The following is a 26437-nucleotide window of genomic DNA, read 5'->3' on the forward strand; positions in this document are numbered from 1 at the left end:
GTGATGTGTCCATGGCTGTAGCTTCTGGATACAGCACATAGATTAACTTTGTTGATGTTGTTTTAAACTACCCCCAATAGACAGCTCCCCTCCTCAAACAGGTTCCCTATCTCTCCTGCTTCAAATATCCATAAGTAACCCAGCGATCATCCCAGAAAGGACTTGTTAAAATGGTGTCTTGCACTGTGGTCAGAAAGTCGGTAAACTCTGGCTCTTCCATACCACCAGAGGGAATGATTTTCTCACATGGGGACCATCCAGTGACAGTGCTCTGCCTCCAGTCCCCCAAAGGTATGCAAACGAGTTCCAGTAGAAGTGCCATAGCATATCTAAGCCATGTTGGTGTTGCATAGGAAGAGAAGCAGTCCTAAGGCAAGCCAGGTCTATCACCGGGTAGGTTTTTAGATATTAGACATGACATCTTTGAATTGCACCTTGAAGCAGATGGAAAGCAGTGCTGTTTACAGAACACAGGTATATTATTGCAAAGTTTGTATCGAGGAAAGGAGAGAAACACTTAGCTAACCAAAAGATGTAAAAGTCAAATGAGCCACTGCTGCTCCTTGGGAGCCCAAGAGCTGATGGGTGCCCCAAAGTAGCCCAGCATTCTGAGCCTGTCTGGCAAGGTGTGTTGGTACTCTAGGGACAGGTGTCACTGCCCTTGGCAAGACCTTTTCTTGCTTCCCCTTGCCAACCAGTTTTCACCACTTGCTTTTCTGGATTGAACCTCGGCTAGTTCACGTTTTCCCTGGTTCACATCTTGGCCAGGTATAGGGAAAGCAGAGAAGCTGCCCCATCTGTGTCTGATTGAAAGGCAATGTAGAATGATCCCTAGATGTTACAGTGATGGTTGCCGTAGAAATAAAAAAGAGAAATAGTTGAGTGTTGTCAACATTTTGGTGGCACTGCAGCCCAAAATACTTCAGTCTCTCTAACGGTTTCATGGGCCCACTGAACTGGAGCTGAGAGAGAGGCCCTGTATGAGAGGGCCTATAAGGCTGCTGAGCAGCTACTCCATACTACCCACTGAGGCCTATCAGAAAGAAGGGAGAAGAGTTACTGAAAACCAAGCCCATGCTCCCCTACCTGGTCTCTTGGGCACATCAGCAACAGCTCATGATCAGCCAAATCAAGAGCTACCAGAAAAGATCACAAAAACAACATGCGTACCCAAACTTGTGGGCTGGATCAACTAGTGACAGTAATTCAGTCCCCATGTTATGGCCAGTCCTGACATCGGAGTGTTAGGGATCTAGAGAAGTCAGAGTGATTTAAATCAACCCAGAGCTGCCTCACCGTGACCTTTCTAATAACTTTCCCCAAACAGGAATGTTTATGGCAGCTCACACATGGCAAGAGCACAATCACCAAAGGATGATTTCTTGAGCAAGGGCCCAGTCACCATTTGGTTAAGGGACATTGCCCTCCTGGAAGGAAACATTCATGATCTCTGTCCGTGAAGGAGGTGCAAATCTTCCAGCATCCATGGGCACATTGCTCCATCTTGCTGGTTAGCGCAGTAATTGCCCATCTGGGGTGAAGCCAGAGGCACTCCGAAGAACCTGCATGAACACTGCAGAGTGTGGTTACAGTGTTTTGAGGCCAACCTCAGAGGCTTTGATTCACTAAGTAAAGTGCAAGGAAGGCAAGGAGGTTTTTCTCTGAATCTCCTGAGCACCATCACTTTGCATTTCCATGAGATATTGCAAACGGTGGTGATTCCAGTGCGAACCCAAGATGCTGTAGGAACTGCTGCATTTCCTGATATTTAAGGATTCACAAAATTCCATTTCCCAACCAAAGAGTTTTTTGGAAGCCGCCTCATGAAATTTAACACCTGCTCTTGGAGACAGGTAAACAGCTTCCATGGGAGCAGATGGGACGATCACAAGGTGCATCCTCATAAAACTGGATTGGCATTCTGGGGTTGTGGTTAGCTAGTCATGCAAAAAGCTGAGCTAATCACCTGGATGATACTTCCAGACTGAGACAACTTCTTCCAAAAGAAATAAACTGAGGAATTTTGGACCCTGTTGTACAGCAGCATCTTCATACTGTTCTCAGATTTCGATCCATTTCTCCATTGATGGTTTACATTGATCGGTCCAGTGGACCAAAAGCAGTTTTACTGTGGAATCTTCAGAAGAAAGCAGGCATAGTACAAAGTAATTCTGTAACCTGGCTCTTGTCAAATGATTTGGGTGGACATGAATCCTTGTCATAAGAGATTACAAAAGGATTAAAGAAGTTAATAACGTAGGGAAAATAATCAGCAGTTCCTCCTTAATGTGTTTCCCACTGCACAGCTAATTCTTCCATCAGTTAGACAATAAAATAACAAGTATTACATATGTGCTGAATGATGGACTTGCTTGACCAAGTTTGGAGAGACGGGCAGCTGAAAGCTGCTAGAGGAGGTAATTCATAGAACAGTGCAAGTGCTGAGAGATGCTGAGTGCCCAGGTGACATGCTGCAGTGTGGAAAATGTTCTTGTTCCCCTCTGGACAGCTCCCTGGAGCTCGGTGACAAATGACTGCACTGAGTTACATAGAGGAAAACTACTAATCGAGCTGAAATAATAAGTCACCTGAAAACTCCTGCCTCTCTATCTACACTGCACAGTAGCTGTGAGCATCTTCAATCTGTCTAGCAGCTGGGGCTGACCTTTCTACTTATTGTTTTGGTTGGGGTGGAGGAGGTGTAGTACCAAGGGGTTCTGAGATTTGTGTGTCTGAAAGTCTTTGATGTAAAAGTCCTCTGACTACAGGTCATTTATAGTGCAAGCACCCACGACAGTGCCAGCCTGATGGTGATTGAAACTAGCTACCTGGGGAGACAGTGCTGATTACAGAGAGAGCTGGTATCACTAAATTCCATCCTGGTCCCTCTGCTGAACAGAAAGTACTGCTTGGAAACAGTTTTGTAACCATCATGATTCTGAACTGAGCTCCCTAAACTTGTTTCATGCAGTGCCTCGGAAGTACGCTGGAGCTGTGGTCGCTTACCTAGATCATCGCTCCCAGCAGCTCCCCGCAAAGCTTGACCTCTCTGAAAATCAGGCTGCTACTTTAGGTGTTTCAATATGGATTTAGGAGCCTAACCTTAGCCCCAGTTTTTTGAAATCTTGGCTCAAGGTTTTGAGACTTGATTGATTGATCCTTCAGTTTTCTACACTGTGGGATTTATTTGGATTGTAAACTCTTTGGGGAAGGGACTGTGTTTCTGTTCTGTGTGTGGGGTCCAGGTCCATGACTGGCCTCCTATGAGCTGTGGTAATAATCATGGAGAGGGCCGTTGAAGATTTGCAGGTAGGGGTGTGGATGGGCATAGGTGTGTAAAAATGCACTCTTAGTGTTATAATTACCGGAAGTACCCTGTGCATCATCTCTGCTCTTTGGACGTGGAATCCAAGAGTTTCGCTGGGAAAAATTCGAGAGATGGGAACATAATGGAAGATTCTGGTTCTTGGGTAGCTCAGAGCTTAGTTGAGGGCGCAAGACGTCAGGAGCTCAGACAAAGTAGCACAAGGCTCATGACCAGCTTTATAACTAAACACTATTTTAGAATTGTCTTGTTGAATTTTGGAAGTCAGTACCATAGTAACCGTATGGTAGATTGATGAACTGAAGATACATATTTTGCTGCATCCTTGACTAATACCTTTAGCGAAGCAGCAGGCAGGCATAACCAACTCTTGGTAAGTAAGAGTTTCCACATCAGCCATAGATACTGTGTTTGGCACTTTCCTTAGAAAGTAGGAAGCCATCATGGTGGTGATGGCAAGATGCTTATGATCCAAAATTACCTCAGGATTCCCAATTAAATCAACACCTATGAGGCCTGGACCTTCTGAGTACAAGCCAAGGAAGCTCCGCCTGCTACACCAATGCTTTAATCAGAGTGGATGGAAGCAAAGCCATTATTCAGAGATTTTTTTTTTTAAGGCCAGAAGGGACCATTATGATCATTGAGTCTGGTCTTCTGCATAACACTGGCTAGAGAATTTCATCCAGTTATTACATCTAGCCCATAGTTTTTACTTGTGCTGGAGCATATCGTTCAGAAAGAGACGTCCAATCGTGAGCTAAAGATTTCAGGTGATTCCGAATCCACCCCAGCCCCTACTGGCAGGTTGTTCTAGGGTTTAGTTTACATATCTGTTAAAAATGGGCACCAGAAGGATCCAGGCTTGTCAAATTACAGCCCCTGTCCTGAGTCGCTTGCCCTCTGAAGTCAGCATGCTCCACATGGATGCAGGGGCTCACCTGCATGGATGCAGTTGCCACATTAAGGTCTAAACCTGGAGAGTCCTCAGGGGAGGGGCTGTATCTCCCTTCATGTCTTGTGTGCTCAGCTCTCTCATGTGGCCACTCCCCAAGAATGCTTTGCTTGCAACTCTGTAAGGTTTTGACTGTAGAAATGTCACGGTTTTCCCAGTCTCAGTTGCGTGGCTTTATTTGAAACTGATGTGTCATAAGATTCCCCAACAAAAAATGGTATTAATTCCTGAAGCAGAATGCCAAAAAGCCAAAAGGGACCAGGGAGGGAAAGATTCCTTTCAGAAAGGAGTAACAGCCACCACTCACCAGCCAGCCGGACACAACTGGCCATCTCGGTTCAGGAGAGGTGCAGGACTGGAATTGCAGAAGGTGGCTCAGGTCAAGTTTAAAGCCCTTGACTGCTTTATGGTCTGGCTTGTTTGAGTGCAGCTAACCGGAGTTTACTAGGTGTTGAAAGAAATAGCATAACAAAGTTAAGATTTTAAACAGATTGTCATTTCTGGCAACTAAACGACAGTAAAAAAAAATTTCTGGGACGTTCAAATGAGAGAACATTACAGGCATGAAGAGTAAGTGACTAAGTCTTTACATGTGCTGGTTAAGCTTTGGCTCTAGAGAGTCTATTGTGACTCACCACAGTGCCGTATGTGGTGAAATGGTACTAATTTTTCAATGGCAAACCCAAAGCACAAATGTATTTCAATTCTTGTGTGTCGGAGTGTGACACATGCACAGGCAAAGAGCGTTGCGGGATTTCGGTGAGATTCTTACTCTCACTGTAGTGTGTAAGGCAGAACTAGGTGCGTGGCTTATGATGATATGAGCATTTCCGTGCTAGTGGAAGTCCTCACCAGTGGCAGTGATGTTGAGCTCATTGCTGAAGTGAGCAGGGTTCTGACTTTGACTGTATATTAGCCAGATTTATTTTTTATATTGTATGTATAATCAATAGATTTAAAGGGACACTGTCAAATTTGACAAGTAACAAACATGCCAATCTTTCAAGTCCTGTAAGGTCAGCCTCTCCTTGCCAATAGGCCTTGTAGATGAGACGGTGTATCCTCTTTCTTCAGTGTATCATAAAATCCAAGTGCAAGCAGAGTTGGCAATTTCCTGGGGAAAAATTAGGTGAGGAAAGTAAATACAGGCTTAACCCTGGGAAAAATAATGGTATCAGTGTCCAGCAAACACAGAGTGAATCTTTCCAAACTTTGGGTACATCCATTCAGAACTGAGGAATAGGCTCGGTCTGTCCACTACATCAAGGTTGGTCTTCTGCCTCAGAGGGCTGCGTGGCCGAATGGACCTAGACTGCTTGTCTGCAACTTCGCATGCTTCTGCTTGCTTAGTGCTGCAAGCCTACAGCACTGCATTATTGGTGTTTTCATACAACTGAATGCTTTAACTTTTGTTTATATAATACTGAAAACAGAAATGAGTCATGCCCTGTAACTTCCTTGAGAGGAAAACCCAACCAAAATGTATGCAGACTTTCTAATGTTCAGTATTCTAGTTACATATGTTTGTACTATGCCCACTGCAGTTTTATGTTTTATTGGTATAACCCTAAACGAATCTATGAATCTATGTAGCCTTATGTAGCCACAATCTGAATATTTAACTAAAACTACATGTAATGTGGTATGCATTAATGAAACAGTTTTTGAAATAGAAAATGCCTTAAACTGGGATTAACTGTTTTTTCCCAGGGTGGTAAAAACCACCTCTGTTAAATATCATGCCATCCCTGAGTGCAAAGTGTATGGTTTATAGATTAGATTGTAAAAACTTCTGAGCAAGACCTTGTCGTCTTATGTATTTGCAAAGCGTATAACGTGTTGGCACTATATAAATAAATATGAATACCATCTAAACCCAGCGTGGATAGAACTCTCCGTGTGTCTCTCTTCCAGTACTGCATTGCTGAGGGGGAAGAGAGAAAAACCTACATGCTTTGGTATAAGCAGATGCCACTCCACTGAACTCCATTACACTTGGAAGGAATTTGTCCCTTTGATTCTAAGACTGTTACAGTATGTAATAAAGGGGTTGATGATGATTTCCAGGTATGGGGCATATTTGTGTCCTTTATAAGGGAAGGTCTGTAAAATCAATGGACGGAATTTCAGCTGTTTGACCACACACCAGCAGTGTCTGGACATCACTAAGAATTTTGGGTTCAGATATCTAATTTTTGTAAAGAGACGTTCTTACCTGTACAGCCATTTGACCATACCTCTCTGTGTAAAGCAGTGGTTTTCAACCTTTTTTTCATTTACAGACCCCTAAAAAATTTCAAATGGAGGTGCGGACCCCTTTGGAAATGTTAGACATAGTCTGTGGACCCCAGGGGTCCGCGGACCAGAGGTTGAAAACCACGGGTGTAAAGCCGTCCCTTTCCATTCTCGCTCTCCGGTATGTACTTATCACAAAGTAAATGCCATGACTGCTGTATCTGATTTTGCGACCCGGAAGAGCACTAGTAAGAACAGGGAAGAGTTTTAAAGAATACTGGCTCATTAAAGGAAACTTAGTTATAGTTCTTCCTCTTCTTCTTCTATTTCTATTTATTATGGCAGTAACAGCTATTAGGATGGGGGCCCCACTGTGCTAATGAACTATGCAAATGCATCCGAAGAGACAGTGCCTGCCCCATTTAGCAACCAACCTAAGTAGACAAGGTACATATTAAGGGGAGAGGAATACAAGCAAGCATATACAAAATATGTGTATGCATATATTAGTTTGCAGGTTTTCATAACTACATAAATGAAGCTCCAACAATTCCCATCTGTGCCATCGTTAATAGGCTGAGTCCTTGGGGGCTTTGCAATGGAAGTGGATTTGGCGAGATCTGGAGGATTTGTGTCTCTCTTTAGGGCGGCTTTTCTACATGTAAGGAGCGAAGTGTAAGACAGAATAGAAATGTGTGTGTGAGAAGCTGGTCAGAGTAGTAAAGGTGAGCGAACAAACGGATGAAGTTGTAAAGGGCCTTGAGAACAAGAAGCTGATGTGGTGAACCCGAGGGAGCCAGTGCAGGGTTCAGCGATCGAGGTGAGGTGGTCTTAGCAGCTGTCTTTGATATCAACCTGAGGTGGGATGGAGAGAAGGAGCTTACAGTGATCAGGATGGGAAATCATAGGAGTTCTGGGTGTGTAGGAAAAAGAAAAGGATGACTTTTAAAACCAGTAAGGAGGAGTAAGCAGCAAGATTTGGACATGACCTGCTTTTACAGGGCAAAAGATGAGCAAAGAATTATCACCATTGATTCTATATTGACCAAAACTGGGATCTTCCCTGATCAGACATACTGAGATAATAAGCTACATGTTGGATTTTGTTAAACAAGTTCCAGCTACCTGTCTTGAAGCAGAAAGCACAAATGCTTGCTGTAGTTGTTACTCAGCTAACGGGCTTAAGAGGGACCACATGTGTCTAGTTAAATGCTGTTCTAGTTTACCACATGTCTCCAATTTAATGCTACTTTCTATGAGAACATGTACAAAGGGAGAAAACAACAAGCAAAGCAAGCTGGATTGACTACTAACTGCAGATTGATTGTGAAGTTTATTGGTTGTTTCCTTGATAGTGCTAAATCAGCACCTGATGTATGAAATGGAACGATTTGAAGAAAGCTCTAATTAAAACCAGGATGGAATGAAGAATTTTATAGGGGTTCAGCACAGAAGTGGTCTTATTTTTCCCTTTGGATAATACCAGCACAAAGGAGAGATCCCGTTGCCAAGGCACCATTTGTGTGGCATTGTAAAATATGTTTTACAACACGTCCCCTCATGAGAAGGAATGAGGAGATGCAGTTGCTTCGAACCCAATAGTTTGCAAAGCTGGAAATAAACCTGAGCTCATGCCGTGACCCTCAAACATTTTATGTCATGCCCCACTTTTTAAGATGGCAGTTGTCTCCTCCAGCACCACTTCCACACGTTCCCTGTGGCAGCTATAGAAGTAGTCAAATTAGGGCAGTTACGGAGAAATATTTCAGCATGTTCTCAACTACTTTGCTTAATAGGGATGGACTTTATGTACATGCTTAAAGTTAAGTAGGTTTGTAAGTGCTCTGCTAAGTTGAGGCCTGAGTTTCTTAAATGGGAGCTGCATGGCTGCTGGGTTATGCAGCCTGTTCTGGGCTCTGTATTTCTTCTCCCTGAACGTAGGGCATTACATTGAGCAAATCTCCACTGCAAGGTCTAATCCCTCCGGGTAACGCTGTGATTGGGTTCCGTCCTCTCTCGGTCTCTGTTCATTGCGCCTCCGGTGTTGGGTGTTGTCTGCACATTTGAGCAGTTGTTGTTGGTTTTGGTGAATTATGTGTTAACCAACAGCCATTAAATGGAAAAGGTGGGTCATCCCGGGAACCTTGAGAAAGGAGTATCTTTGAGCTACTTAGAGGACTGATTTTCAGCCACCTTCAACTCTGTTGAAGTCCACTTTATATATTTAGGGCATTCCTCCTCATAAAATACCTACATCTTTTGGATGTTTGAGCTGCTTTTATCACTAATCCCCCAAAAGAGGTTCTTTTTGGCTAACGTTGTTTTACATCAAGCTGCATTACATATATTACCACTTTTTTAACATGGATACAGATGTTTCCCTGATAGCACAAGGAACTCTTGCCAGTTTTCAGAACATTTGGTTCAAATAAAAATTACATCAGAGGTTAAGCTTAAATCATTGTTCCACTCTGAAGAGTGACTATGTGAAATGACCACTTCCAGCTCAGCTGATCTGATCCTTGTGTCTCATCAGAGTTATCTGGCTTCAGAGACACCAGTAAGTTTCTGCTCCTGCTAGCCGTGTAGATCCAAGAGGGGAGGTTTTCAAAGGCACATGTGGCAGTTAAGCACCTGACTCCCATTGACTTCCAAAGGGAATTCTGCACGTAAGTATCTTTGAAAATCTCCCCCACGTAGGTATGGGAGAGTGAGGTAAACTTCTGTAGCATCAACACAATTGTTAACCAAGTTCCTGTGGGAACGATGGGGTTGCACAAGTGTAAGAGAGGGGGTCATTTGAAGACCATGAAGAGTGTACAAATGTAGCCTAAGGCAGAACTGAGATGAGGAACTTGTTTTACTGCTAATGGGAGAGAAGGAAAGAACCTGGCTTGGCTGTCAGGTCCCAGGCTCGATTGGCAAGACAGACATTTAGAAAAAGACTTCTCAAATGGGGTTCACTTTGCACTAAGGTTAATGTGATGTCCTAAATGGGGCACCCCACAATACCACAAAGATCTGCCCTTGGAAAATCCCAAGGAGAGTGCCTTCCTGTTATGTACTCCAAATAGCACGGCATCTGCCTGGGGTGGGTCAGCTAGCAAACCTGAGGATTAAACCAGAGTTGGAAATTAAGGAATAATTGTTCTGTTTCGAGCCTTTGAAATGAAAAACAAATGGCTTCTGCATCAGATGAGTATCCATGTGATCACGGGCGATACAGCCCTCTTAAAATAAGACCTGTAAACGAATGAATCCTGAGAGACCAGATGCTCTGTGGTTCCTACAATGAAAAAGGCTACAACGGATCTGCCATGTATTACAACTGGACGTTAGCTAAAATGAAGGGCCACGGATGAACTTACTCCAAGATCAACAAGAGGTAACTAAACTGAAGTGTCAGAGGTGAGGAACCACTTCCCAGTCCACCTTGCCCAGAAACCAGTATCTCACCTTCTAAAACCAGTGACGGTAGCTCAGAGGCAGTTCTTCTGCGTCAGTTATGTGAAGGATCCCATGAATTGTAACTGGAAAATATGAATGCAGGCAAGTACATATAATGCACAGTGCAATATTTAGGTGATGCAGGAGAGGTGTGAGGCAGGAGAAGTGTAAAGCAATCATACCATGGTAATGAGCACAGTACATATACCTGTCTAGAAAAGAGACACGAAACAAGTTCCTCAGCAAATACACCCTCAGAGATGATACAAATTGCTTAAGAACTTAGGGGGTTGGTAGGAGTTTTGTGTAACCCCCCTAGGGGGAGAACTGGAGATCAAAGCCCATATTCTTTTAACAGACTGGTTTCTTTAAAAATTCTCTTAAATTTAAGCATTCAGTTGTCATCTACTGTAGTTTTTGGGATTGACTTGAGTGTATAAATGGAGGAGTTGCATTATCCTAATTTGTTATTAACACGTGAAAAGGTATTTTTATGAAAGTGAAGTTTCAGGATTCTCTGGGTTCCTGGCTTGGAAGCTCTCCATTTTCCCCATGATCATAGTGTTTGACCCCTTTGATTGTGTGTCATAGCCCCCATGTCACTGGCTGAGAGAGACTAAGCGGGACTCCTTTGGAAAGTATTGGCAGCTGGTAGAGAACCATGCTTTACTCTTTCTTTCCTTGCTTTTCATCTGCCACCCTGATGGCCTCTTGTGGTGGCTACCATCTTTCTGGCCAAGCAGGAGTGGCTGGACCTCCTTAGGGATGCATCAGTGCTGCCCTGTGTTCAGCCGGCTGTGCAGCTCTGGTACAGTGCTCTGTACCCCATCCCTCTTAGAGCTTGTACATCTCCATTCCAGAGCCTGTTCAACCTCTCCTCCACTTCTCACGCCTTTCAGTGAGAAATCCTCCGTCTGATGTGTAACATCCCTGGCTTGCCTTGTTGCCTATCACCTTTTGTTGCACAACTGGATTAAGCTAGCGGCCCTGGATATTTTCCATCTCCATTTCAGCCGTTTTGCTGTAAGGCAAACGTGTGACATCCATACCTTCCTAAGCTTGTACGTCGAGGGCCAACGCTCCACTTGAGGTCTTGACCTCCGTTATTTAAGCCCCTTTCTTCCAGGAACGTTCATCACTCTAATCACGGAGTCCTAAATAATCAGTGGGTAGCCTGTAATTATGGGTTGTGTGTTGGATTCCTGCAGACCGTTCCTTGTGTGCTGAGCATTGCATATTTTGCAAAGGTTAAGAAGAATCCAGGACCACAATTCCTGGGAGATCTGACTACCTTAGGTGGTAGATGCTTTGCTTTTCTTAAGTCACATGTTACAACTGCAATTGACAGATTTGATTTAAGAGTTTGATTTATAGACGGATAGCCAGCCTGAAAGTCAGCAGTTCCAGGGCTGCGTAAATCAGTCTGTCTCTGGGACTAATATTTCCTTATTTATAAGTTTGACAGGAGATGGAATTCGTTCCCAATTCTTTGCATTTCTTTCAAATGCAATCGACCACCCTGTCCTCTGGTTTAAAGCTATGAGATTTTGCCACAAATTGGGGGGCGGGGAATGGAGGGAAGTATGCCAAGTCCAGGGACTGCTTTGCAATAAAAGCTCCATGTTGTTTGTGTTTGGACATTGAGTCAGCCCACACAAGAGATGGACTGCGTTTTTGGCTTTCTTCTCTCTCCCCTCTTCCCCCCCCCCCCCCAAATCTCTGACCTTTTAGAAAAATAAATAGAAGATAAAGAAGGGCCTGGAATGTTGCAGAATGTGTGTACATTTTGCTCTCTGTTGTTTTCTGCTGGGATTAGTTGTTTACAATGTAGGGAGGAGGGGAGAAGAGGTGGGGGTAGTCTGTGGCTTTACTGAAATTAGTGGCATTTCAGAGTGATCTTGTTAGGTGGTCTGCAGCTTAAAGACCTAAATCCTTGTAATCCTCCCACCCCCCCGCCTCCTTGGCCATTACTCTTCTTCCTCTTGTTCCCTCCCTTTTTTTAAAATCAAAGTCAGTCTCTCTGTCTTTCAGAGACACACATACTCACGCTCTCACTTGCACATTGTACCTGTGGAGCAAACTAATATGCTTTGGCTAGCCGACATCTCCATCTGCTACCACTGCAGGACTGGGCTTGCAAAACACTCGCTCTAGAATGCAGACACACACTGCATATTTCTGTTTATTTTCAGCAAAACACCCAGCTGCCAGACTTTTCAGCTGTGCAATCTCACTTAAAACAAATTCTAATTGAAATTTCAGCTGTAAATCAAACGACTCAAATTAGTTCTTGTGGGTTTGAATGTCGTCCTCGAGTTTTAAGGTCAGAAGATATCCATTTTCACAGTGCTGAAAAGTTGAAAAATATACTACGTTTTAGGAAGAAAAATATGGTTCCCATTAGAATGCAGTAAATCAACTGTGTGTATGTACACCACATGCAACAGCGTTCATCAGATTGACAGCTATCAGAGCTCTTACCAGGATACAATAGTACTGAGTATTTGACACAGCCAGGAAGTACAGTGGCCAAAGAGTTAGAGAACACAGTAGGCTTGTCCTGAGATGTAACATTTACCCTGCAAGAGAATAAAAGTTCCTTCCTCTCTCTTTATGCTAAAAAATAAATAAAAATAAAATAAACACACAGAATACTTCTCTTGGCAGCCTGCAGAGCATACTTTTTAAAAAGGCATTTACAAGTGGTTTCAAAATGGCTGCATTACATCTGTCAGCGATTGCAAGGAACACCCACAAAATGGGTTTATATCTGTTGAAGTTTTGCTCCACCCGAACAATAAAAACTGGATCCGCTGCTATTTTATGGGATTGGGGGGACAATGTTGTGAATGATTTTAAAATTCTAAGTGCTTGAGTGCTTTTATAAGCTTTGGAGGTGGTAATTCTCACCCCCCCCCCCACTGGCGGTGAAGAAGGGCAGGTTTCCCCTGGTTTGCTAGCACCTGGCCTGCATCAGCAAGTTTCCTCTGGTTCCCTGGCATCAGCACAGCCTACCCCAACCACACACCCACTTTGCGGGAAAACTCGCTTATCATTGATGCCAATACAAAGATGATGACTGCAGGAGCAGTTTCTAGGTTATAACCCCAGCTTCTTCTTATCGAGCCACCTCCAAGATTTTCTCCATGCTCAGATCCAGCATTCTCCTGTCTGAGCCTTGTCAGCCACTCCTGAAATCCTTTCTCTGCAGACATGTGCACTAGTGGGAAGTGGTTAAGGCTTATGCGTGCTGAGCACTTGCAATTCCTTTTGTAATCAGTAGGAGTTAGGGGTGCTGGGAATGCCCAGGTTTGGGCCCTACGTGAGGCTGGGAAGATATCCGCTAGAACTGGCCCACGCAGTGCTCACACACTGATAAGGCTCCCTGAGCGTGGGGCACGCTGTGGATAGGTTTTTCCTTGCTAGGAAAACGCACAGAAGCACCGGGCAGTCTGTGCTGAACTGATTCATTCCTTAACCTGACCTCTACTGATAAACATTATTTCTAAGCTAATACTCTCTCCTGGAACATGATGGCCTCCAAACTGCTCTGCAGGGAAGGCAGCAGTTGTGACAGGGTGGTGCCTTTTCCACCTTTGATTATCTTATTAACATTTTCTTCATGGAAACCTGGCAAGGCAACCTGAGCTGGACAGCTCCAGAGTAAATCCCTATCGCCTTTCCTCCGGGGGGAGGGACAGGGCTCATGCATGGTTGTAGTCAGAGCACATGTTTATGGTTTCCCCTTCTTACACCCCAGACCTCCTCTTGTGTACTCCTGGGTCTGAGCTGATGACTTCTACTGACTGAAGTGAGGGTTTGCTCCTTCTAGCTCCTGTTAGCCCTGCAGACCCGGTGCCGCTGTCAGAGAGGGAGCTGGATTCTGCCCTGGCTCATACATCAGCAGGAGAATTGCTGTCTAAGTTTGGGTGGCAGAATCTGTGTCTGATGATGGTGTGTGAGCGGGAAGGAGCTTAGGGTGAGTTTGTAGGGCTGGCAGGTGGTGGTGGGGAAGTCTGTCTTAACTCAGGTCACCGCAACCACATCCGCATGGTTCTGCACTGAATTCTAGAGCTCTGTATACACCACATTCAAAGCCCTCATGGGATTGGCTGTATCTAGCTACGCGATAGACTGCCTGTCCATCAACCACCAGGACCTCCAGTGGCTGCAGCATTCTGCCAGAACAATGAAACTGTTAACCAAGGAGGGGGATGCTCCTGAGCAAAGATCAGAGTGGCTGGGGGCTTCACCACATGTAAAACTGTGGAACTCCATGCTGCCGGAAATCACTGAAAGCAAGATTTTAACAAGATTCAAAAAGGGACATTATTTGGAAAAAAAGAATATCCAAACTTGCAATAATTAATGCTAAAAATAAAAATAGTTTTGTGGAAGGGATATTGAACCTCATGCTTTAGGAGGAGACCTAATTTGGGAGGCAGATTATTCCACAACTCCCTGCTGTGGGGTTCTTACACTTTCTTTGAAGTATCTGGTGCTGGCTTTTGTTGGAGACAGAAAACTGGGCTAGATGGACCCTGGTAAGTCCTATGCTCCCCTGTTACCACTCAGCTAAATGCAAAAATCATCTCTCAGTGTAACTGTCTTTCAGTAACTTCTACGTGCACCCATTCTTTGTGTACCCATTCTGACAGCTGGCGGGAAGGTTCTATCAGAGCAACTAGTGCAATGGTCAGGGAACGGGTGGAATTTGGGGAAAGTCCAGGCAAGATGGGGCTGCATCACAGCTTGGCCTGCCTACAGAATCCTGTGTTAGGCTCCTTGGATAGCGTGGAGCAGTTAGTTATTACACTTGCTTGAATCCCTAGTTAAATTCTGTATCCATCTTCTTTTTGTGTTCCCCTTACAGGTGCAGCCTCCAGAGCTGCCTCATCTGTCATAATGCCGTGATAGAGAAAGGAGCTGACCTCAGGGACTGTTTGATTGGAAGCAGCCAGCGTCTGGAACCCAAGTGTAAGCAGGGGGCTTTATTTATAATGGTCTTAGAATTAAATAAAGGGACTGGGTATTTCCTGTACTTCCTATCCTAGGTTTTATCCTTGTTTCCACCTGGATGCAGCAGTAAGCTAATGGGCAGGTTCTGCTCCCACAACATGGGGCCTTGTCGCATTAGGATGGATTTTTTTTGTCCAAGCGACATCCTCTTGAATGAAGGGGAGTTAAGGGACTGGTGCTCCCACATTCCCATTGACATCTCTGAGATCAGCACTGGACCCCCGAGATAGTCTGTTCCCAGAGACCACAATCAGCCTGCAGGTTCCCATTGGCACAGAGTGTCATTATTTTGACTAATAATCTTTGTCAACATCCAGGGGAACAAACGCAGCCCACCGAGTTGACCCGTGCAGTCCCCTGCCTCCCTTGCCTTTGAAAGTCCCGCTGCCCACAGGGACCAGCGCACATCCCTCTCTTGAGCCAAGGGGACGTCGTTAGAGTCAGGATTGAGTGTTACATGCATTAAAATCTGCTCAATATTAGCTATCAAGGCACCTGCGACCAGCTCTGTTTTATGCAAATGAAAAGCACCTTCTGGGCGCTGGGGAAGGGAACAATCTTTGCCTCATGGGTAAAGTCGAGACACCATGTTAGCACTAGCATCTTGGCAACTGCCGGAGTAAAATTGTCCTGCCTTCACAGATGACAAAGGGCAGATTGTCTACATGATTCTATCACAAACGGGCTTTAATGAATATTTATGGGGTGGGGAGCTGGCAGATCTCTACTTCAGGGTGTGGAGTGATGACAAAAGTGAGAGTCTGGACAGACTCCATGTGAAGTCATTCCTTCTGACCTGGATTTGGTTACTTGCTTTTATGTTCAGAGTGTACTTTTTAATTTTAACTGGCTCTAGTGCCTGGGCTCTGTGTTGTTAGCCCTGCTGTAGACTTGTCTACGCCACAGTTTTCTCTTTAATTGGAAACTTAAGAGTGAAACTGTTGCTCATGAAAGGGAAGTGTTTACATGGTGGATGTGATCCACAGATATAGCAGGCCGGCCCCGTGCCGGTGTTCTCACAACCAGGCCAGCACACCATCGTTTTGCAGCATATGCACTTTCGCCTATTCCCTTCAGTTTGAATCGGCAGGACCTCCTGCTCCTGCAGTCCTGGCCTGCCAGCCCCATGTCCTCACAGGTTTGCCTGTGTACCTCAGTCCTGCTGCTGCTCCATTGAGCACAGATTGCCAACAAGGCTGAACTGTGTCACGTTTTGTTAGTCTCTGCCATGAACCAGTTTTCACTTATCAGTGGCATGAGGCTGTTTTCCAGGGATGAGAAAACATGTGTTTTGAGAAACCATGTGGTTTCCCAAAGCCCTCCTGAGCTCCAGCTGGGCTGTAAGTTTGGGGTCTGAGAACATCAGCTGCATTCAGTTTCTTTGGTGAATCCTATCAAACAGTTTGCTGTCCGCATGGATCACTGAATACTTCATGCTGACACCTAGACGCTGCCTCTTCTCCTCACGGCCCCCGAGTGCTCTGACGAAGCAGTCGGGGATGCGGGAACCATTGGATTCACTGGCTCTCTAACCCCTTTTGCAAAATGAAACCCAGTTACATGTGAGCAGGATGTCAGAAAACCAGCTACCCCAACTCACACCAGTTCACCTCCTTTTCCTTATGGGGCATGCGTAGGGTGGTTCAGACGGCACAGCTGAGAGTCTTGGGGTTGAGTTAAACAAGTTGGGCTGAAAAGCTGGAAGATGTTCCCAGCAGTCGGGCCTGTGAGGCTGTGGAATAATCTGATCAGGGCAGTGGGGGGAGCCCCTGTCACTTCCTGCGGGGCGTGGTACAACCCTGCAGACAGGGAGCAATCCTGCATTAGCTGTTGGCGATAGGTTGGAGGCAGCCTGCTAAAGCTTCTCTAGCTCTAGGGTCCTGAAAATCAAAAGAATATTAGGCACCCGAGAGGCTTGAGAGCTGATAGTCTTCAGCACTCTTCCAATCGTGGCTTGACCTCAGTCCCCGCTGCAGCTAAATGCCACTGATACAATGTGGGCGTGGAGCTGCTGTGTTGCTTTAGTAAACATCTGAATTTGTGCAGCTTGGTTCCTGAAAGCCCTCTCTTGCTTGTTGGTTTTATTACCATGCTTAGGAACCCTCCACTTTCTTGCCACTTTGATGCCTTAATTGGGGGAACGTGTTAGCGGAGAAATAACAGCCAAGCTTTCTGAAAGCTCCCTGGCCTGGGTAGCAGTTTGAAAGACATGTTGGTGCTGAATACAAGGGAGGTAAAGGGATGGATGGCAGTTCTAGAAGAACTTAATTCTGCAATGCTTTTTAGGTTCACTGTTTCCAGAACTCTGTTGTTAGGTTTACACTCAGCCTGTTTGAAAAGATGAGCTCAAAAGAGCCATAGACATAGGGATATTTTATATCCCTGGAGTAAGTGGGTGCAACTCCCCAGGGAGTAACTAGGCTAGATTCAGCAGAGAGCAAGTCACGCCTCTGGTATAAGGCAGTCAAAAACCAGGCTTCAGTAGTAAATTGACATAGCTTCCCTTCAAAGCAGTGTTAACAAAATAGATGAGACCGGTTCACGGAGTGTGGAACTAGCAAAACACATGCTAAACATCCCCACTGTTCCCTGGGTTTTGATGCCCTCGTTGTCTCAGCCTTCATCTCTGTTGCGTTGGGGCAGGACCCTTGCCTCTCCATTTGGTTAAGGGGCTAGCATGTTTTAGGGGCTCTATAAATAACCACCCCCCCAAAACTATGTGCAAAGGATGTTACAGTTGCACAGCAAACCCCCAGAAGTTAGGAAATGCTAGAATGAAGATTGGGCGTTCACCCTTCATTCAGCCCCCTTGTGCGATGCTCTAGGAGCCAGTCTTCACGGGATTGCAGGCTCTCTTTTGTCCGGCTCACAGGATGGACGGTGCACACGGAGTGAGCCGCTGCTCAATATTTGGTTTTCTCCTCACTGAACAGTGTGTGGCTCTGGGATTTACGCACTATTCCAACCCTGTGAAGACAGAATTCTTGATTTCCTCCAGGCTGTTTTGTGGCGCTCATCACCAGAGCGTCAGCGAGCTTCACCAACAGGCATGGTGTTGTTTTCCCTCACCCCTGTGAGGGGTGGGGATGTTGTTACCCCTAGTTTACAGATGAGACACACAAGCACAGCTCCTTATGGTATTTAGGTGGCTAATGCCCATTGGTAGTAATGGCAATTAGGTACCTAGATACCTTTGAGGATCTGGGCCAGAGAGATTAAGTTCAAAAGGATCCACCAATTCTGGGTGCCCAGTTGGAGGACTTCATTTTTGCAGAGCACTTAGCCTTCTCTAGCACTTTATATGTTCAAAGCAAAGCTCCCATCGACTTCCCTTGGAGCTGTGAGTGCTCTCAAGTTGGGCACCCAGAAAACAACGAACACACAATTATCAGCCACCTGTGAAACTTTGGAGTTAAGTGACTTGCCCAGCATCTCCCAGGAACTCTGTAGCAGAAGCAGGGATAGACTCAAACTCTGCATGGCCGTCTGTACCGTAACCATACAACACTTCTTTCTCTGCCTGCACTTCCCTAACCCTTCCCCAGAGCAGGTGCATTCTGTGCACTGAATGAAGCAGGGGTCCTATGGTCATTGGCACGTTTCTGACTGATCCCCATATGTCTGTTTTCCAAACACTGGATAACGATGGTGTATGAGATCTGGCCTTCAGTGGTGGTATGTGATTTCCCTAGGACATCCATTCAGTAACACTTTGTCCTCTACTTCCTGCTGTTGCGGACTTTTTGATTGCTAGCCCTGGGATTCTCAGCTGGGGAAATTCAGGCTTACTGCATGAAAGGGTTAAGTGAACTGCCACATAGTCTGCCTGTTGATTGTGAAAAATCTGCCCGGGAGGCCTCAGTTCTTACCCTTGCGGGAATATTTTCACATGCTCCATCCAGAGAAAATTACCATTTGTGCACTCCTAGAATTCAGCCACATTAAAGAGTCTGGAGAAATACCCTGATTGCCTACGCAAGGAAAGGAAAACTCAACCTGCGCTCAGCACAGCAATCAGCAAGCTCTTGTGGTGACAAGCTCCTCTTACTAGGCACATGCTGCCTTGGGGAATAAAGTCCTTCAAGTTGACATTTCTGACTCCCCCCTGCCAGCGGGAGTAATTTTGCTGATAATTAATGGTAACAGTATGGGAACAACTCAGTGTAAGCCACTTCCCATTCTTCAGCCCAGTAGGCCACAACTTTTGTAAAATCAAAATGCTAAGTATCTCCTTGATAGCATGTCAGAATCCTCCCCCACTGTCATTCCTACCAGGGTTTCTGAACTTTGGCCACATCATCTGCCTCTCTCCCATGTGTCCCAATGTGTGATTGGATCCCCTGAAAAGTCAATCTCCTGCCATGCTTGCCAGTCCTCCCAGCTGCGTCTGAGGTGCATTGCTGGTGGCATTCTGGTTCCTTTGAAAAGAGCCAAGGATCTCTGCCTGTGAATCAACAAACAATTCAGCACCCGCTTCCATTTCTGCTCTGCTTGTTTCTTGCATGTGCAGTGAGGACATCCTTCATTTCAGCCAGACCATTTGAGCGACTCTGCCCTGAGCTACTGCTCTTTCTTGTGCTCTCTCTGTTAGGCCACTAAGTAAAGACGCCACTGTAGTCTGTCCCCTGTCCCGTCCCCCCCTTCCTCCCCCTCCACACCCATTCAGGTTCTAGCTCCCAGTGACTCCCTCTCCCATCACCTTGGCCAACCTGCCTTCTGAGACCCCCTAGAGCAGCCCCACCTTGCTGCCCAGTGGCCCCTGCTCTCCAACTGTTCCTCCCCACACCGGAAATCTGATCTGACCCACAGGGACATCTGCTTCACCACCTGTTGCCTCCCCCCACCCTGTCCAACACGAACAGCCCAGCCCCCCAGGGAGGGTTCAGGTGTGCAGGGTTAACACGATTGAGCAGTCAGAGTATGCCTTCGCGGTGTCAGCCCAAATCCTGAGGGTACCATCCTCCAGAGTGGCACACCAGTGTTAATGCAGGCTTGCTGCCAGGTGTGTGTTGACCCTACCGCTCAGCCAGAGTTCCAGAGATGCTCACTTGACTCCCGGGCACCCCCAGTTTTCTGCCATGTGGCCCTCCGGCTTGCTGGGCAGAGCAATGCGGCTGCTGCTTCCTTTGACTCAATTAACAGCTTACTCTCTCAGCTTTTCTCCTTGCCTTCCTTTGCCTCGTCAGCACCATTTCCAGGCCAGCCATGCCCATCTGCTTGAGATTGCAGCCTCCTGAGCACCGATCCAGGGCACCCCAGCTTCACGACGTCTGCAGTCTCCCCTTGGGTCAGACGACCAAGCGGGCAGGCTGCTGCACAGAACTCTGGGGGGCCGCACTTTGGTCACCCCTGATGTGTGCTGGGGGGTGGGCGGGGGAGCTACAGCAGGCCTTGGCAAACCCCCTACTGCCTTGTAAACCCAAACACCTTGGCTCCACCACCTGCTTCCCTTCTTTATCTCCACATGCCCCTTCCAAACTCCCCCCAGCCTGCCAGTGTCAGACTGCAGCTGCTTCCCCTCATCCTGCTCTCCCTTCACTTCCTCCTCAGGGATAGCTACGGCATCCATGCAGAGAGCCGAGCAAGCGGTGCTTCTCTCTTGCTCTCCCATCCTTTCTGTCCAGGGGAGATGCTGCTAGGAGCCACCCAGTGCGGGTTTTCCTGCGGGTTTCTGTAGCTTCCCCTCCCCCCGCCTTAGTTTTAAAGAGAGCAAACACCCAGCAGTGGCTTTCCTCCCTGCTGTACAATGGAGCAGTAATTCTGTGCCAGGAACTGTTTTCTATTGGATTTTAACGGGTTTATAAAACAGTGCATGTAATTGAGTGAGTAAACGAAACGTCTTCTGGAGCCCCTGAGGGCTGGGCCTTCGGGGTGGTCCCGGGCCTCCACCCTAACCTTGTTTTTCCCCTCCTCCCCCTCCCCTTTACAAGGGAGCATTGCCACCACCAGCAGTGTGTCTAGGGGCTAACTGAGCAAACAACAAGGAGATGCTTTCATGGTGCTCTTACTGGGATGCCACCACGTCTCCTTCCCCCAGAAAGCACGGCCCATGCTGGAGAGGAAAGCCCTGGGCCATTAGCGCCCAGGATTATGGCTGGGTTTGTGCTGGGATTCAGAGTAATTTCCGCCCCTGTGTTTATTTGCATTACAGTTTGTTTTAAATCAAGCCGCAGAGGCTCTATGGTTCCCCACATACCGGGCTTGCGTTTCTAAGGCGCTTGGACGCACAGTGCCTGTAAACAAACGCCTTGTGAAGCAGAATTGCATCTGTAACCAGTGACAGATTTTTGATTTGCACCCAGTGAAATCTCCACAGACATTCAGCTTGAGCGCCCAGACCAACTCTGGGCTGGGCCGCGTCAGCAAATTGCAGCAAAGTGCTAATTGGGTGTTTGAAGGTGTCGAGCCGCTCTGCGTTTGCATAGCACCGGATGCTTTAATCCCTCTTCTTTCTGCGCAGTCTGAATGCAGCTGTAACCCTGGAAGTGTCACAGAAACCTGAAGGGCGAGCGGAATGGGGCTCCAATGCTCCTCTCCCTATGCCCAGGGGTTCGGCATGAACTGAGTTTGCGGAGATCAGGCTGAGCCACTGGTGGGCAGAAGCCATGTCTGTAACTAAACACTGTCTGTATTCAGCTCTCCTTAGGCTCTGATTGGCACACAGCAGGGGCTCAGAATGACCTTTCATCTGTACCTAGGGCTTTCCAGAGAGGTCAGGGAGGAGGCGGGCAGTGGGCATATTCTCTCCTGCCTCCTGCGTGCCTGCCAGGTAGCTGCTCAGCTTTTAGTTTCTAGCCAAACCATTCCACTTCGTATTAAAAACCAGTACACGGATTTAAGTTTCACCCCCAGACAGGTGAAAATGGGTCTGGTAGCTTCATTGTAGTCTCTGATCTAGCAGCAAGGCCCAGGGGAGACTACAAACTTTCAGAGTCATTGGCCCACTCGTGCTAAGGCCACACATCACATACTGGGGCTGGCTGGCTCTCCTTAGTGATACCAACAGGCAGTGTAATTCAGCAGACCGAGCAAAGGGGCTGGGAGTCTGGGAACATGGGTTCTTTCTCTACCATATCACTGACTGACTTCATGACCTTGGGCGAGTTGCTTAACCTCTCCGTGCCTTGGTTTTCCCATCTGTAAAATGGGCATGGTGGTGTTCAGCCGCCGTTGTAAAGCATTTTGAGTTCGTCCAATGTTAAAAATGTGAGCTATTGTAAATAATTGTGAGCTGTAGAAGTGCAAAGTACCCCAGAAAGGTGGCAAAATATTTTACAAGATACAGCAAAGCTCCACAAGCCTAGGACAGGAACTGAGGGACACTGGATGAAATGAAATGAGGTGTGTGTTAGAATAGATTAGTGCTACAAATGAATATACAGAAACCGAAATTGACATGAGTCTTTACAAACTTCAGTGAAGACCCATTTTATCTGCAAGCTATAATGTGATGAATCCTGCTGGAATCTTATCCCCATCACACAAATCAATATGATTGGCAATCTACTTGGAAGAGGTTCAGGAATGGAGTAGCAGGAGTTGCCCCAGGGCCTGTCTGAGGTGTATTGGGAAGGTTGCAAGGGGGCGAGGAATGGAATAGCAAGACGTGCTGCGGGTCTGGTTTGAGGTACATCAGCAAAGCAGTGGGGGGTCCAGGACTGGAGGGGGAGTAGGTGCTACAGGCTGGGACTCGGGTCTGTTGCTTGCATGGTGCCTACCTACATCGTATTCATACGTGGCACCAGGACAGTCAGTCCTTCATTATGTAGAGCACCGGATTTTCCCTGGCATGCCTCTCTGGCCAGTGAGGAGTCTAACACTAAGTAAAGACACCAAACCAAAAGAACAAATGGGAGCGAGTGGTGAGGATTGGATTTCGAAGTTGGAAATCCAGGCTGGGGCTCTGAGGCATGCCCCATGGGTTGGAAGGCTTATTAGGAGCAAAGGGTCCAATTGCCCACTATGGTACTGAAAGCCACAGGCGACTCTGAGTTGTTCTTCCTAGACTGGTGGGAGGGCCTCTGGAGTGAGTCCCTGATTAGCCCATGCAGTCCCCATGCTGAAGAGATGAAGGGTCCGCAGGAGTGATGCAGGGATAGGGTGAGAGCTGGAAAGAATCTTGTTGCAGGGCCAGGACTCCTTGAAACTTGGCATTATGTTAAAATGGAAGGTCTCCTGGCATTAAGTGTGTACCTGGAGCACATCAGCCGCGAGAAGAACACCTTGACTTGCCAATGGATCGGGACTGCTAAGGATTTGCTTAATCTTGGCTTTCCAGCAGCCTGGCAAACTCCTCCTTGCCCAGGGGAGTAACGGAGATGGGCAAGTAAAAGAGCACGAGTCTTTACCATCATTATGGCCGCCACCCGCCAGCATCTTAGTCAATTCCCTGTGTGTCCTAGGCCCATCACTGCAGTGTGTGAGCACCTCATGACCTTGAACAGATTTGTCCTCACACCGCCTGGGAGGCGGGGCAGGGCTGTGATCCTGTGACGAAGTGGGACTGTTCTTAATGTTTCCTCTGAATACTGTGGGGGTGCCTCAGTTTCCCCTATGCAGTTCTTAAGTATCTAGGTGGTGGGGTGAGGGTGTATGATCATTGCAGAGCCCTAGAGGGCAGGTGTGTGCAGGGGCCTGGACACAGAGAATGGCCGACACCCTGTTTCCTGGCAACTGATGGCCTGGGCCCTTCCCCCCTGCAAGGTGAGAGCTAAAGTGTTGGAGAACAAAGGAATCAGGTGACCTCCTGGCCTGGGAAAGGAACAAAGCCCAGGGGAGGAGGGGCTGGAGGGAGTTTCAGTTTGGGGCTGGCTGGGACATGGAGTGAAGGGCAGACATGGTTGTCTGGCTCACTGCCCCCCAAAATGGACCCAGTTGAGGGCTCCTGTTCTCTGCACCTACAAGCTCTGTTTTAGACCATGTTCCTGTCATTTAATAAACCTCTGTTTTACTGGCTGGCTGAGAGTCACATCTGACTGCGAAGTTGGGGTGCAGGACTCTCTGGCTTCCCCAGGAGCCCCGCCTGAGTGGACTCGCTGGGGGAAGCGCACAGAGGGGCAGAGGATGCTGAATGCTCCGAGGTCAGACCCAGGAAGGTGGAGCCGGGTGAGCTGTGTGTCCTGCAGACAGGCTGCTCCCAGAGAGGAGACTTCCCCAGAGTCCTGACTGGCTTCACGGGGAGCAGTTCCAGAGTATCGCCCAGGGACTCCGTGACAGATCCTCCCTAGACAGCTGGGCCCTGAGGCATCGAGAGGCTAAGTGACTTGCCCAGGGTCGCACAGGAGTCTGAGGCAGAGCAAGGGGTGATTGTGCCTTGGCCACTGAATAGTCACTCAGCTGGTGCAAAGCTGGGGGAGTAGCCAGAGGTGGGATATGGGAGTGTGAGCTGGAGTCTGCCTTAAGGGTCCCTGCTGTTAAGCCCACAGCCCCTTGCTCACTGCTGATGTTGAAAAGGGCCTGTCTGTATTCCTGGATCCTGGGGGCAGGAAGCAGCAAAGGAAAATCCTGCCTCTTGACTTGTAAAAAGAAAAGGAGTACTTGTGGCACCTTAGAGACTAACCAATTTATTTGCGAATACAGACTAACACGGCTGTTACTCTGAAACCTTGACTTGTAAAGTGAGCCTGTTTGATCAGGGATCATAGACGCCCACAATCCCTTCACAAGTTACTTGTGACACTGGGCCTGATCCTGCAGGGTCCTGAGTGCGCCCAGCCCCTGCTGACTGCAGTGCAAGTTGTGGGCACTCAGCACTCTGAAAGGCCCAGCCAGACGTAACGTTCCTGTCACTGTTTCCCCCCGGGTTTGATGCTTCCATGCCGGTGCCTAGACATACACCTGTCGGTGGCAGCTGTGCTTTGTGTAGTAAGTGACACATCCGTGTGAGAAATCTCATTCCATTACCCTTCTGGTGTTTGGTCAGTGGTGTAGGCCTTCGCCATGTGGGTGGGACAGTGACTAAGACACATGGGGATAGGGGGATGGGGATCAGCCAAGCAATGTGGAAGTTCACTGGAATCTGCTTTTCCCGTTTTCTCCTGAAGATGCTGATTTGAAAAGTGCTGGGTTCCAAACTCTGCTACAAACCCCAATTCCTCCTTCTTTTTTTAATCTTTCAGCCAAACACATTAACGAAGTCATTGTGGGCAGCGAACAGCTGATGGAAATCTAACATGCCGGTTGTAAAGATGCCTTCAAGGAAGCCAGAGTCCGCACCTTCGGAAGACCCTTCGTCTGGAGCAGGCCTGGCAGAGCTTACAGCGTCATCGCTCCTTTCCCGTGCAACTTCGTATTTATGTCTCAATAAAGAAGCATTTCCCAAGTTGTCTGTCTCTCTCTGGGCCCCTCCCCACCTGGCTGATCTGCCTGCTGCTTTGTAGAGTCTGGTATCGGTGCCTGCCCGCTGAGCAAATGCACTGTACTTTTCCAGTAGCACTAAGCTGGGACCACACAGACTGTGCCCATTCAAAAGAACGACTTAGCTGATCTCATTCTGATACAAACCCAGGCTCTGTGGGCTTGCACCACCGTCCCAGTACCTTAGGGAAGCCAGGAGCTGCTTTATGCATCTTGAGGACACAATGGGAGGGCTGGAAAAGCTCAGCAACAAAGCAGGGTTACTTCCTTGCTGTTCCTGCAGCTTCTCCAACTTTCCCACCCCCCCCCCACCCCCTTCTTCCCTGGGACAGACACGTTGAATCTACGCAGCTGTTTTTAGTCTATACTGTGATTGAGGCTGGTGCGCCAAAGGCGTTCCCATTCGTACCCTCTGGATTTGGCCTGTTGCTTTGAAATTAAGCCCGAGACCGCACGTGTGGGGAGCGGGGAAGGAGGAAACCTGAACATAATTAGAGGTTATGTCACCATCAGTGCTATCAGCCTTATTTTGACGGCCCCTTTGCTTGAAAGCCCAGCATGTGTGAAGCCATGAGGTCCCTCTCCACGCACTTAAACTGTATGTGGGTGACTCACGAGGCGAGATGAGTAACAAGCTGTCATGAAATCCAGGGCCTTGTGGTTGGTCGTCCTGCCAGGATGGGAAAGTACCTAGATGGGATTGAAGCGCAAGCTGTTCTTGCAACTCTGCGAATTGGACTGGGGTTCCTGCCTAAACGCTCTTGACTGGAATCCAGTTGGATTCAGCGGGGCGCTTATCTGGGCCTGGCAATTTGGCATGGAGAGGCGCTTCCAGCTACTGGCTGGGAAAGATGACATGTCATTAACTACGGAGATCCATTCAAAGGCATGTCTCGTGGGCACAGACCCCCTGGCAGAAAATCTCAGCTTCCTGGCCCAGATGACGAGGGAGAGGTTATAATCCAGCCCTGCCCTGCCTGTCATACCTTAAAAACCCACATTAAAGGCCCGCCTAATAATGGGAAGGGTGGTGTGCTGGCTCGGAGGGCTGTGTCAGGCTGTGGAGAGCACAAGGCAAGCTAGAGTTCAGTTCAGGTTAG

General features: G+C 47.4%; 1 protein-coding gene across 3 annotated transcripts in view; it reads left to right on the forward strand.

Annotated features, from left to right (window-relative positions):
• EIF2B3 (eukaryotic translation initiation factor 2B subunit gamma) overlaps positions 1-25302 on the forward strand; it is a 143825-nt gene extending 118523 nt beyond the window's left edge. For all 3 annotated transcript variants that reach the window (XM_077824626.1, XM_077824628.1, XM_077824627.1), the window contains 2 exons: positions 14836-14939; positions 25100-25302. In XM_077824626.1, the coding sequence (XP_077680752.1) occupies positions 14836-14939; positions 25100-25152 (157 nt within the window). In that variant the 3' untranslated portion in view covers positions 25153-25302. The remainder of the gene's footprint in view (positions 1-14835; positions 14940-25099) is intronic.
• The last annotated feature ends 1135 nt before the right edge of the window (positions 25303-26437 follow it).

The sequence above is a fragment of the Eretmochelys imbricata genome, chromosome 8 (assembly GCF_965152235.1).
Source record: "Eretmochelys imbricata isolate rEreImb1 chromosome 8, rEreImb1.hap1, whole genome shotgun sequence".
Classification (NCBI taxonomy): Eukaryota; Metazoa; Chordata; order Testudines; family Cheloniidae; genus Eretmochelys; species Eretmochelys imbricata.